Below are 14,971 nucleotides of genomic sequence, written 5' to 3'. Positions count from 1 at the left end.
TTAAGCAAATATCAAAACTCCTATTTCTTAGATTTTGTAAATGAATTTCATTAAATAATGTACAATTTTTTGCTGTCTTCCAATCGTTTTCCTTGCGTAAAGGTAATACAACTTATTAAGGCTTATTACCATTGTAAAGAAACTTTCCGCGACGTAACTCAAGAGCAAAACCCACAGCAAATTGCCGAATAACACGAATAGTTTGTTTTGAGTTTCTTTAATGGATAGTTAAGTAATATACACTGAAAAACAGTCAATACCCATTATAAACAGAGGTATTTAATGTAACATCTCGTGACATAAAACATACAAAACTGGCAATTTGCTAAAATAAATAATAATCTTTCTTAAACGCATGTGAAATATTCTACAAATTTTTCACAGAAATAATATATACTGAAAATATTCTGCAATCTTAATACCATTAAGCATTTTATTAAAAGAAGGAACTGAAGGATACAGAAATCATTGTTAATAATAGTCGTAAATTATTCACTAATAGCTTAGTGATTTAATTATTTATTTAATTTGACAAAACTAATAAAATACAGCAAAAGAGAGAAGTTAAATAATATATTGGTACGTACTGTGACGGATACTTTAATTTTTTCAATTTTATATATTTATTGACACTTTATAATTTTGCTGAAATCTACCTATTTGTTTCTTCCATTGTTTTCCTCGATATTTTACTTAAAAAATAAGACACAACTATTCAATTAGAATGTAACAGAAATTGGGAATGGATGTCCAGAAATGAAATTTTTTACTTATAAAATAAAAGATCTATTTGTACATTCGCATATAAATGATACAAGGCACTTCTTTTACAACTGTTATTTGGCAGTAGATAACACTCTCCATTTTTTTTCTTTTTTTTGTAAACACCGATATCAAAAATATTTGTCCAGTGAATTCCGACTGAATTCACTTCAACGTTTCGACTGGCATGCCAGTCGTACGTAGGTAATACAATTATTCGTCCAAACTTAATAGTTCATTTTCGTTGTAATATACCGAGTGAACAAAATCTTCTTAGGATCTATTAGATGCAAAAAAAAGTCAATAGAGATATTGTTCTGATAAATCTCATGTTCGTAGTTTATCGTTTCATCGAATAAATTGTTTCGATTTCTTGAGATTTTTATGGACGTTCGTTTGGCACTCGATGCATGAATTAAAAGAATGCTCCATTTTTATGTACCAGTACGTTGTGTAAGTTCGTTGAACGTGAAGGACAAAAGAATCTGTTGGAGTGTGAAACTGATATTTTCGAATGCATGAAGAAAAAACAGTATTCTTCGGATACCATTGAAATCGTGGATGTAATATAATAAATAAGAACGCGGAATGATCTCAGTATTACTTATATGTACACCTAATCACTCTATGAAAATCAATGTTCTCGATCTCTATAATTTTTCCATCGCACTTCGCTAATGAATTTTTAGCGAACACTTCTTTGCCCGGCGTTTCTGGCAGTCGTCGTTTAAAGCGCCGCTTCCGCTTCAATGTCCTTCTGCTTTTTCTTCATTTTGTGAGGTTTCCTGAAAGAAACGGGAAGATTCGATTAAATACGTTTAGAATTTTCCATGGAAAATTCGTGAAAATGTGAAAGACATTAGAGCTCATTATTTAATGAAATATTTTAGAATAGATGTTAAATGTCAGACGAGTTACAGAAAATTTACGCACTTTCCAAATTCTTCGCCGTCGTGAAGTGTTTCCGGAAGCGTGCACCCAACGGTCTCTGGTAGAAGAAGACAGAGGGCGGCACCGACGAGTGGGAGAACTCCGAAGAAGAGCGGCGGAAGCCATGTTTGAATATGATCCTGGAATAGAATGTAAAAATTAGTACGAATCATCTAAATAGCTTTCGAGAGAATTAAAAATTCTCGAAATAAGTATCTACTTCCGAATAAAATAATTCGAGTAAACATTATCTCGACTTAATTTTCTCTTATTATTAGTTATTATTTCGTAGAACATTCGATCTTATACACAACTGTCTATAAAAAAGAGATTTACGTTAATTCTATTTTCTGTTATAAATACATTGTCAATAAATACATACATTGTCGTAAAGATATCATTTTAGCATTAGCAGAGAAAGAAAATACAATTCTTCGTATTCTTTAAAATAGTTTTCGCAGAAAACTTCCTTCTCGGACTAATATTGCGATCATTTAATAATAATTTAATCTTGTAGATACATCCTTCAATTCTATTTTCATTAAATTCTTATTTAATCTGTACGCTCGTAAGTTGCTTTTCAAAACAACGGATTCACGTAGCAACTCGCAGTCCAGATGTTGACATAGTAAAGAACTCAATGGAATGTAATTCAATATAATCGATTATAATATCCATGTATTAGTAATACTGTACAGTTCGTAAAAATGACGTTATTTAATTCGATTGTGAACCGGCTTACCAAAGAGACCACAAATGGCGCCGTGATAGAACCTATTCTCGCGCACATGCTGCTGGTGCCCACGCCAATATTTCTAACTACTGTGGGGAACAGTTCACCGGAAAACAGGTAAACTGTAGTGAAGGAGACCGACATTCCAACGATGCCGAGGCAGACTAGAATCAATCGGAGCCACGCGATATCTGCAAACAAATCAAAGAATACTAAGTGAACCTGGTAAATGTAACAACACAATAGTTCAATAGGAATTGTACAATGTTAAACGATTTTTATTTGCTATCAACTATGTGTTCATGAAGCTTCTGTACATGTTATCAGTAATTTTCGTAAATTATCATGATATGATATTCGGCAAATCAGGGGAAAGAAGAAATCATTCAAATTGCCAAATGTTGCATTGAATACTTTTGTTTGAAAACTGTAAGGAAATTCAGTTTCGAGTCAAGGGTTAATCACAGAGAAGTGCACGGTAAAATATTGGCTAATTTTCGTTGAATTACGTCGAAATACATGAATTGCAAGAGCAATTTACCATTCGAGATGACGATGAGCAAAAGAGCGGCAACGCCAGTAATCGTGTTGCTAGCGATCAATGTGATCCTCCTTCCCAATCTGTTCATTGCCCACCAAGCAACGAAATTTCCGGGTATCTGAATCGCACCGGATACGGTGAAATTAACGAAAATGTTGCCACCGACTTGTCCTATGTATTGAGACATCCCGAACAGTCCCATTCCGCAGACGATCCAATTGAAGAAGATCGACAACGACTTTACCCTCATGTTCGGGGTGCGGAAGAGGTCCACGAAAGTTGCTTTGTTGTCCAATTCTGACCGCTTGGAATTCTGAAATTTATTATTCACGAATAAACAAGATGCGGATAATTATGGATTTATCACGAAAACTTGTCGTTTCATTTCTCTTACTGTTATAAATAAATCGTAGACTTTTATGCGTTTTTAAGGAATTTGAAAGTTCGAAATTGCATAGAATGCACACGATATGAATAAATACAGAAAATCACAAAAGAGTCTTATGTATTTAAAAAAGAACATTTTATAGCATAATTTTATTTCTATGATCGTTTATTTAAAAATTTGAATATTTATAAAGATCCTCAGACTGGTTATAAATGTCAAATCGATTTTCTCGTATCGTTAGAATTCTAAATTCATATATCAATTATTATTCAAATGTTACTATTATTTTTTATGTAAGTTTCAATGTTCTATTCTCCATTAAGTGTACAACAACATATTAAATCAACGTTAATTACTATTGCGTATTACGTGCACCTAAATGAATAAATTCATCTTATATTTCATAATCTATTTAAACTTTCTATTACCTATTCTGCTATTAACGACGTATTAAATCTACATTCCCAGGTTTCGTTAATTTTCTGAACAATAAGATCATACCTGATGTAGGCAATGTCGTTTGACCAACTCTGGAATGTCCTTGTTTTGAATTTTATTAATATTAGCGGCCTTTTGTAGAACTTTACAAGCCGCCCGTTGTTTGCCGAACGCCAACAACCACCTTGGAGATTCAGGTACGATCCACCAGTAGCTTAACAGAATTATAGATGGTAACGTGATCGCAATTTGCAGATGTTGCCAATGGCGGAAGAAAAATGCAAGACCAGCCAGTGACATGTGGCCTAAACTAAATGGAATTTGATAAAGCACGGTGATGGCCGCTCTCCATTGCGTGCCAACGATCTCCATACCTAGGGGCAATTAGCAATGTTACATTCACAGTAAAATCTCGGTCACCCGATGGAACTGGTCGAAACGAGTGACGAGTTGAAAAAGAAATTCTTTAAAGAGTGTTTGTAAAATTCTATTGTACATATCTTAAGCTACAATGAGAATTCAAATTATTCAATTTGCGAATAACCAAGACTTTCAGCTATTGAGGTTGCGCAACATTAGAACTCGGTAAATCGAAGTACTATCTTACGTTAATATTCATTTAAACACAAGGATAAGGTATTATTTTGCTATGGGAACTGAAAATCCATATTTTGGTTTTTAATACTTTAAAATAGGTTTTCATTTAACCCCTTAGCTTGAAATATTAAGTCAAAAATTCGGAAAGGATTGCATATAAAATATAATACTATTTTCGAATATAAATATTACAGTTTGCAATTCTTTAAATTGTAAATTATATGAAAATTCACTTATTTTATGGATTTTTTAAAATATTCAAGTATTATCTTGATTCTTTTGTCATTTTTATCTTTGTCTATTACTTTAATATTCCCATTATGTCACTTTTATTTTTAGTATAATTTCCAATTTTCTGTAAATTGATCACTACATTTAATACTCATATTAGTACACTGTATTATTTAAATATAAATAAAATCACTGAAAAAGTGATTTATCATTTTCCAATACTGTATATACTGCAAAATACACATAACAGGCTACACGTTAAAATTCGTAATGGTTCATGTACTCAGTCCATTACAAAATTCAATATTCTAATACAATGATACAATTTTAAACGAAACCTTTACTACTTTAGATTATTTACTCTTAACGACATCATTAAATTACAAAATGATGTAAATGTTCGAACATTTAAATTTTCATTTTACAGTCTACTATGTTGGTAATCAGCATAATTATAAAAGAACATATTGTAATAATTATAAAAGGAATAATTTTTACTTACAAATGACGTAGCTAGTAACCATCGTGCCACCGGTGGCCAAGGCGCTGAGCAATTTCATTAGTAACAACGCCGGGAACCATGGCACAATTGCGCAGCCAATACCGGAAATCAGCTGGAGAACCACGGATACCATCAACGGCATCTTTCTACCATATCTATAGCAAACGATTAGCGCATTTGAATTTCGTTGAATATTCGGGACGTCAGTAATATCGTACAGATCTTAATAGTTAATAAAATCGCAGAGTCAAATGATCTACGCGTAATGAATCAATATTGTCTGTACCTATCTGCTAGATTGCCAAATATAATATTGCCCAAAAGTACGCCGAACATCAAAATAGATTGCTGGATATTGGCGTAATGCGTTCGACTGCATACTAAGTTCCACTGAAATAACGTAATAATAAACAAAAATTTAAAAACTGTCCGATATTGGGAGAATTGACGAGAAACAATTATTTCTATAACAAAAATGAAGAAAATGGGAAGAGTTACGAAACATTTCCATCAAAAAAAGCTCTCTTACCATATCCATGCAACTATTTTTACGGAAAGATTTAAAAAAAAAAAAGAAACAACTAGAGATCATGAAGCGTGGCACAATTCAATTTGAATGATTCGTATGTACCTTCGTTTGTGGTACGAATACAATCGTTCGGCTACACTACTCGAAATAATGTAACCGCTAAATCTACCCGAACTATTCTTAAACTATTCGGTTGAACAATTCACAGTTCACTATCTATAAAAAACATAAGCTACGTAACTAAGAAAAAAAATAAAAAAACAACAAAAGGGGGGAAGAAGGAGAAAGATACTGACCGGATGGTTGCACTTACCCAACCAAGCTTCGTGAAAATTATTTTTTTGCAAAATGGTTTCACGTACTGTCCAGTTCGTTATTTTCATCGAATAAATATTACGATTCCCGCATCTACTATTCATGCGCGTCGTAAATTTATGAAAAAACGTATCAAGTGAGAAAATCATTAAGATTAATTTTTTTATTTAACTCCGTCACTGGAATTTTAAGTCATTGATTACCGCTGCTTCCGTATGGATATCTTTTTAGGAGAAAAAAGAGAGAAGGGGGACCGACGTGATCGATTTACCTGCGATATGATCGTCTCGGAGAACGTGCCTCTGTCGTACTCCCACTCGGCGCACTCCGTCAACGTACCATTGACATTGACTATGCACTGGTCAGCCGATTCCGCGGTAGCTGGCGCGGTACAGTTGTACTCTTGATGAGGCGCCATGAAGACGATAGCGAGCTGGTGCCAAGCGATTGGGAATTTCACCAGCGAGATTGCCAGGCACACGCAAATTTGCCATCGGCCAAGAGTACCGATCGCCTCCTGCACGGCATCGACCTCCTCCTCTTTGTCGATAACATCCTCTTTACCATTAGAGACATGCTTGCCATTCACACCCACTGGAAAATGTACAAATCCTTTAGACATCGAACCGCTGTTCGTTCAACACGTTCACGCCGGCGCGTACAGCGATGCTCGCTTAAATTATACAATTTCTGGCCACGCCAGTGGAATTTAACCGAGCAGACAAAACTGGAGGAAGCTGTTTGCTTCCAGAAATTGACTCGGCGATGCACGTGTCAAATATAAACATGCAACGAAGAAAATTTTAATTGCAGTCGTTTTAACCTTACCTTCTCAAACGCAGCGCCAGTGAATTTCTGAGATTGTTGTGATTAAAATGAGTCCAAACACGATGGAAATCGGACTAGTTTTATCGAGTGGATATAATTAACGAAATTAAAGGTTTGTTTGGACTCATTTTAATGAGAAGAATTTCGACATTTCATCGGTACTACGATTGAGTATATAAGGTTAAAATTATTGCAATTGAAATTTTCTTCATTGCACGTTTATACTTCACGCGTGCGACATCTCCTTGACATTTGTCTATTCTCCTTTTTAAATTTAAACGAGCATCACTGTACCACCAGTGACTTGCACTAAGATATCAAATTAGACGATGTGTACCACTGATCGCTCACATTTTAATTTGGTAATTAGAAAAAATTGCCATATAGTTGAAAATGAACTTTCTTATTGATAATTCCAATATTTTCCGAAATTTTGAGAATTTAGCCGCCAGATGGGAGAGAGTGTAAATTACAGCGCAGGTGTGAACGTGTTAAAGTGTTTGTTATGCGGGGTGTTTCGGTAAGAATTGGTACTTGATTGTCTCTGCTATTTCTGGAGGCATGAAAGAAACTTTATCAACGAATTCTTCAATCTAATGGAGGATATAGTGCGGCATTAATAATTTTTTTGTAAGTAGAGGAACTTTTGAGACGTCAAGGGCATCTTCGTGTTTTTAAGTGAAATGATATGTTTTCTTTTATGTGATACACATAATCGATGGAGCTCTGTATTCTGTATAAAAAGGAAATAATCTATATGTATATGTCGAAAAAAAATTAGTTAAAAGAATATTTTAATTTTGATTTTGTTGAATACCTTAGATTTTATTTCCCATATTTTCTTGTTTATACACTAGTAACTGCTCTCGATACGATGGTCTAACGAATGTAATTCATTGATAATATTTCATTTGATTAATTAATAATATTTAAGGTTTTCAAGGTAAAATCTGAAGTATACATTATAATGCTAATTTGTAGTCTTCGAAGCTAATGGCTTAGATTTATAGCGGGTATAATTGGACACAACGAAGTTATAATACTGAACTGGCAAGAATACCAGCAATTTGCCAACACTATTTTAAGATATATGAACAATTGATGTTTGATATTGCGTGATGAATGGTGATAATATATTTATGAGCATTTGTTAGCAAGTAAACCGACATTGTGACCCAATTCTTGATTAATAATGAGGCACGAATCTGAATAGTCAATTGAACTTCGTTGCCAACCGGTTCTATATAATGACAGCCATTGTACGAAGTGTTTATTAAGGGTAAATATTAAACATAATATAATAGTAAACATGCTATAATATATTTATTTGAGTTCGCATTTCAGATTGTAGAAAATTTAGATTCCGATACTCGATTTACAATGAATTTATTAGGACACCGTAAAAACACTGAACTTTTGTATTAATATATATGAAGTTTTAAGAAATAAATAATAAAAGTTTATTATAAAAGAATATGGTCACTTTTTTGCAAATCTATTATATAGGTACTAATTAGTAATTATTAATAATTCGTTCAAGTGTTTAAGCATATCCTTAACGGGTCTTGTGCATTGGAAAAATCAGGTAAGATAATGATTGCGATTCTACGGCAACGTTAAAATGGAAAAATTTATTAGAAATCATGAACAATGAAAATAAAACGATATTCCGATCAAAATATTTGTCGTAATACTAAAAATGTAAAAACCAATAAATCAATAAGTAAACCTTCAATTTTTCATTAACGGTAAAAAAATAATTTCAATCTATTTCAATCAATTGAAAGAAATAGTTTCAGGACACCTAATCGCAATCGTGAAAGTCTTAATTCGAATGTAGAAGTATTCGAGGAATGAATTTACGAGTTTCGTCTTGTACAGTCCGTTCGCAAACTTAAGATCGTCTGAAGAATTAATATCCCTCGATGCGGCTTACCGTGGCAAACACGTTTGCGAAAATAACTTACGTGTCGTATGAGTAATTAAGTTCAGACAATTGTGTTTTCAAATTGCAAATCTGATTTCCGATGGAAGTGTATATGGTATTAGCATTGTAGATTATCTGTCATGTTCCGACAATGTATTAGACGGCGTGCCTTTCATCGCGCAACAAACACCTGGATTTGTAATATTCCATGTTTACAAATTTATCTAAGTGTCGATCGGAATCTAATGATCATACGATTCCAAACATTGGAAAAATTTTAAAACACACCCTTATCTCCGCATTGCACACACATACCATACAAACATAGAATAATGGACATTTAAACTTACGAGACTGAAGTTTTATATCAGTCTCGTACCTTTCCATTAGTGATATGTATCAAAGAATAATATTCGTCTTACAACTGATAAGAAATTCATCAAATCGATTAAGTATCTTGTTCTTTGTGAATAATAGAAATATAATAGAATTTAAAGTAGGACCGAGGAGAATCAGATATTTAACATTTCTCAGCTTTTTGTTTACAAAACAAAGAGTTTTTAATTGAAACTGAGCGTGTATTAATAACAGATTTATGAGAAAAAGTTTTCTCAGTTTTAACTATTAATTTTTCGCTGTTAAACCTGAACTGATCCAATTCGTTTCTGTCTAGTCTATTTAGAAATTATCGTTCTTATTCCATATTGATGCAAAAAGTTGATTTTAATGTTACATGGTCTATAAAGTTGATTAAAAATTTTATTCCAAACATTTCCAGAGGTGTAATTATGTTAATATTTCTTTTCAGAAGAATTTACATGTTTCCTTTATTCTGAAACAATTGATAACAACTTGTCTTCGTTAATCATGAGAATGGACATCGCTCAAAACAGTCTTGTAGTTGTTTAACATGTAAGTAATTCTGAAACAGCAGGTAAAAACTTCACGCTAATGATTCCATTATCACTTCGTCTCGTGTCGGGTCGAACACAAAGACCGCTCATACATGAGACTATAGTCTGTAACTTGTTTCAACCTGTTTTTAACGCCTTTAACATTCCTTCTTAGATATGCCTTACGGTTCCGCGTGCTTAGCTTCCTTAGAATTTAATAAGAAAGTTATTGAAACCTGATAAAAGCAAACTGGAAATATTAGCGGTACTTTAAAGAATTTTCCAATCGTTGAAGTTTGAATTCAATAATCGAAGAAACAAACAAAAAGTGGAGAACATTATACTGTAGTGTGAGATGTTCGCTGCACTCAGAATGATTTTTAATTTAGAAAAAGAAATGACGTATGAACAAAATTGGATTAAAGAAAATTTATCGTGTAAATCTTTTTCCACAACAGCTAAGTAAATTTGAAAGTTAACCCCTTGCCCTATGATTTCTTTCTGAACTGTGATTGATCTACTTTGTTAATAATTTATTGAATGTCAGAGAAAATTCCAGTTTTATTCCGTGTCAACGTGTGATCTAAGGTATAATCATTGATAACGGAGGAATAACGTAATTTGCATTCAAACAAATTGAATAATATTTATGTTTATTAACCCTTTGCACTCGAGAGTCGCCTTTTGATTTGACCCAAGAAAATTGTAAAATTGAAAATTCAATCTTAAATTTTATACAATGTATCAACACATGGAACATTGAAGTAAAATAGTCACATAATTTATGCGAGGTATTTCTTTATGTTAGTTGCAAAAAATATCATAGACACTTCATCAGAAAATAATGAATATTTATTGAGAAAAATATTCTCGAGTGCAAAGGGTTGAATTTTAGTTGAATTCTTCGCCACGAGTCCGACACGATGTTGCAGGGCAAGGGGTTAAAGACGCAGGGAAATATTACCTTTCTAAATAAGTCTCTTTTAAAGTTCCCTACAAAGGAACGGGCGTTCCTTTTCTGGGAATATGTCCACCGATGTGCAACTTGACCAAAATGAACGACGAGTCTGCACGCAGGGAGCACAGACCGAATGGAATGCAAATAAGCGCTAAAAATACGAACGGAGATACCTGTCCTTACCTAGTTAAGGTACTCGTTTATCTTCGGTTTCTCGAGACACGCCATAAACAACATTGTTTGTAACTGCCACCCGCTTGTCATATATACCGTGAAATTGATAGTTAGCGGCATTATGCAGATAAATGAATTTCCGGACGATAGTAAACATGAAAATATTTGATAAGTTATGATATGACTGTCAGCTTCATAGCTAAAGGAGATATTGTGAACAATTTTGTGAATACACATCGGTGTGTTTGTAACGTTGTCTTTAATCAAAGAAAATGAAATGGCATTAAAATTTTGTTTACAAGGGAACAATTTAAGTCATCATTTGAAGGAAATTTCCATATTTGGAAAAGTAAGTCGCGAACAAATGATTCAATTGCTCAAACAGCAAGGGATCAGTGTATAATTTCCTTTGTTTCTATTATTTAGGCAATCGATAGATTCATTATTAACACGTTGAACGTAGCATGAGTTCATGTAGCAAAATACACAAAATGGAAAAAATATTAAATCATTTGACTGAATTGGATTATTATCATTGCACGTTCATCTGAATGTCACCGCAATGGATAGCATTATTTATAATATAGAAATGTTTGCGAATAGTCATCGTGTAATTGAGTGAATTATAGTAATCCGATTTGCTTAGGGTCACCGGTGACCCCCATGGCATTCAACGTGTTAATAATTATACTGCTGTTTCGAACAATATATTATTGGATTAAAATTTAAGCTGTTTTATAATTACCATTCAGAGTGTATTATAGAAGGGATGAACATTGCTGTTCACAATTAAAGAAGTTAAGTGAACGATACCGAACGTGATCGGTTACAATAAACAAAACAGAGGATTCTGTATCTGTAAACAAAGATCCGAAACCACAACGACGGCGAAGGCTAACTCAATCTAATAATTAAAGCGTGGAAGATTACGATTAATTGCCGTCTAAACGACTTTGACCTTTCATCCGCACGTTTTCTGAACGAAGGGTCAGACGGTGTTGCACAATTGTCATCTGTTCTTTATTCATGTAACGTGTTTTTCGAGTTCCGCAGACAATATTATGCGTTTCCGCGCATTCGACGAATCAGGCTGCAAGAGAAATTAGGAAATAATCGAACCGTACGATCGAAAATAAGTAAAAAAAGTAATTCTATCGAAGCACATCTCATTTTACAAAATCGATATAAATCAACTCTTATGAATTTGTTTGCGTGTAACAAGGTTAAGCTATGTTATATGAAAAATGAACAGGTCTAGAACAGTTTTTAATACCATCTGTGAAATAGTTGTAGATTGAGAATTATATTAAATAAAAACTAATCGTAATTTAACTTTAGAAGAGCATGAATGGAATTAATACGTCCTCTCGAATATTTCCATGCTCGCACCAGCGCAATTTAATTAAATCTGTTTAATTTGCAATCAAGAAGAGTTAACGAATTACATAAGCGTGGCGCTTAACTTCACCGCAATCGTCCTACGCGTCTCTGACGTTTCAGATTTAAGCAAACAACACCAGTCATCGCGTTAAAATGGTAAATATTATTTGGCGCACACGTATCGCCGGTCATTTTGTAACAGTGTACTTGAAACGACAAATATTTAGACAAATCTGCAACCGTAAAATTCACGTTTCCATTAACAGATCTGCGAATAATGAAACAGAGAATGATTTCGATTAACTGAATAATAAGTGAAACGATTTGCGCAATCAGTTTAAGAAAATAATTTCGAATCTTCGCGTTATTGGGGCAACTATCCGGTGAAATTCAACCGTGCCAAGCTTACACAGTCCAATTCATAGGAAACCACTTTATTGCGACATCTTGGCGATCGCTCTTCCCTGAAATTGAGTTTATTATTTAATTTACTAGACAGATTACGTTTTCAGGTCAACAAGAAGAGTGATAACAGAAATCACACATTGGCGTGGATAACTATTAAAAATCTCAAACCAGAATACATTTCAGTTTTCGTTAATAAAAGAACAAGTTCGGTATCTTATCATTTAATCCGTCACAAATTCTTTCCACTTTTAACGCGTTTCGTCGTTTCAAGATTTTCCAATGTTGTCTCAAAGATACAGTAAAACGATCAGAAAACTCATAACCGACATTCCGAAAATCAACAGACGCATACTATTTCGCAACTGGACGGTTCATTTAAAAGTAATATGAAATTCATTTTCCATATCTGATAAATAAATTTAAAAATACAAATAAATTTAAATATATTTCATGCACTTCTTCGTATCGCGTGCATCCTATGTAAGCGTGTACCTGCAAGTCCCAGTTGTTTAGACTTTATTTAAGGGTTTACTGCTAGTCGGGTTATGACAGGTAAATTGCTGTAATTAGTACAAACGTTTAAAATTGTAAACCTCAACCTGCAAACAGGTATAGGGCAATGTAGTTTTAGTTTACTGCAGTGCCTTTTAAAACAGCACCAAAAACAGGATTTTTTGTTACGTTGAAGGCGTGTGTTTCATCTAACGACTGCCTCCTTAGAAAAAACAGAATGAACCAATTAGGAATCATCACTCCAAGCACAGCTTTAACACTAGAACTACCGAGCATTTAATACGATTAATATGCAATTCCTATAAAAATTGTAACAGTAGATTATTTTCAGTTTCTTCAGACATTCATTACAGCACTCAAATGAAACTATTTATTTTCAAAATCATTTCGAATATTCGATGCTTCGAAGATATCAATAATTGCTAAACGAAAAAATCGAAACCGGTCATTTTGACTGGTACGGTAGTTCCAGTGTTAAAGGGAGCCGTCTTGAACCGAAACTCCAGATATTCAAAGTCGTACGAACGAACGACAGAGGTTTCTCCAGGTGACCCTTGCAATATTGACGAGACTCTCGTATGTTACGTGGTCACCTGCACACCTGCATTCTGAACGAGAAACTTTCGATGCGTCAAGTCATTGTTATCCTTGTACTGCTATTAAGTTTGTTATACTTACAATTATATTGATACATTGCACAGTGCACACGGATTATTTATTTAACGTTCCTTGTGCACCACAAGAGATCCTTCGAGCCGAATACGTTCGATTCATTGTAACGAGTCGCACAGTGCGCCACCAGTAAATACATAAAGATCCGCACAGAGCACTAATTTCTTTTCAAAAGTGCACCAGCGTCTGAAGAGATCGAGCGCACGGTTGCCCAGTTTATCGAGTAAGACGCGCGCAAACGCGAGGAGGTTTCACGTTTATTTGGGAAACAATGTGCAAGGTAAGAAAAGTCGCACGCTTCTCTGGAAAATGTTACAAGGAAAAGAGAGCTGCGTCCAGGAAGGATGATGATTCTTCACAGGCGTCAAGACAGATTCCTTGAATCCGTAATTATGTATGCACACCGTCAGCATCCTGTTAGCGCCGAATGGTTGGTCCGACGGATCGCCGATGAGACGGCGGACGGGGGTGAGGGGGGTAAAAACACGACATTCGCAATTAAATTGTTTACCCCGGATCGATTACCGTTCATTTATATTCGTCCGCGTTCCGTGACGGTTCGCTGTCGGCGGCAACGTGGACGACGTTTGTCTTGCGCAACAAGTGGGTGTGCGCCGGAAAGAGAAGACGGATTGGTCGGTTGCGTATGCGCTTATCAAACCGCCGCTCTTTTACACATGTTTTGTATGTCAACAGTGTCGCGCAAAAACGAGCGATACGTCACCCGTTCACGCGTTGCTCATGGTTACGCGAGAAGCGCTCGTGCGCGTACAGTAATGAACAAAAGTATCGGCATTAATATTCGATTGACCTGTTAACTGTGAAATTTGGTTTCAGAGGTCTCGCGTTTTTCTCGGAATGCAACCGGAAATGCACTTGTCGATCAGAACGAATACCTAGGGTATATTTTAATGACGGACCAGAGCAAAATGAAAAGGAATTACACGTTTGTCTGAAATAAGGTATTCGTCGTTTAATGAATTAGTATCGTTTCGAGATTCAACCCTTGGCATTACAGATGGTTTTGTAATCTATCAGCAACTAATTTTTATAGTATCCCTAGCGAAAATTAAAAATGCTATAACATTTCTTACATCTTTTATTTTCCTTCTTAATGCAAAATTTAGATGTGTGGAAAATGTAATAATTGTAGGGTAGTTTCTTTAAGATTCATTAAAATATCTGATATTATTCCTGGTGCAACATTGGAGCCTACGGAGTTCAAAGGGTTAAGACGACGTGTACACTCGTC

The 14,971-nt window shown here is 34.5% G+C and overlaps 1 protein-coding gene across 4 annotated transcripts in view; it reads right to left on the bottom strand.

Moving 5' to 3' along the window:
• Positions 1 to 489: 489 nt before the first annotated feature.
• LOC116429162 (organic cation transporter protein) overlaps positions 490 to 14,971 on the bottom strand; it is a 38,587-nt gene continuing 24,105 nt past the window's right edge. For 3 of the 4 annotated variants that reach the window (XM_031981766.2, XM_031981765.2, XM_076365381.1), the window contains 8 exons: positions 6,238 to 6,560; positions 5,409 to 5,512; positions 5,123 to 5,277; positions 3,856 to 4,166; positions 2,967 to 3,279; positions 2,435 to 2,616; positions 1,696 to 1,832; positions 491 to 1,547 (listed from right to left, as the gene is read on the bottom strand). In XM_031981766.2, the coding sequence (XP_031837626.1) occupies positions 1,490 to 1,547; positions 1,696 to 1,832; positions 2,435 to 2,616; positions 2,967 to 3,279; positions 3,856 to 4,166; positions 5,123 to 5,277; positions 5,409 to 5,512; positions 6,238 to 6,560 (1,583 nt within the window). In that variant the 3' untranslated portion in view covers positions 491 to 1,489. Of the gene's footprint in view, positions 1,548 to 1,695; positions 1,833 to 2,434; positions 2,617 to 2,966; positions 3,280 to 3,855; positions 4,167 to 5,122; positions 5,278 to 5,408; positions 5,513 to 6,237; positions 6,561 to 13,725; positions 13,993 to 14,971 lie in introns of those variants that run through there. The other variant, XM_031981770.2, reaches the window with a different exon arrangement.

Source organism: Nomia melanderi, chromosome 3, assembly GCF_051020985.1.
Source record: "Nomia melanderi isolate GNS246 chromosome 3, iyNomMela1, whole genome shotgun sequence".
Taxonomy (NCBI): Eukaryota; Metazoa; Arthropoda; class Insecta; order Hymenoptera; family Halictidae; genus Nomia; species Nomia melanderi.
This window is presented reverse-complemented; position numbering and strand designations above follow the sequence as displayed.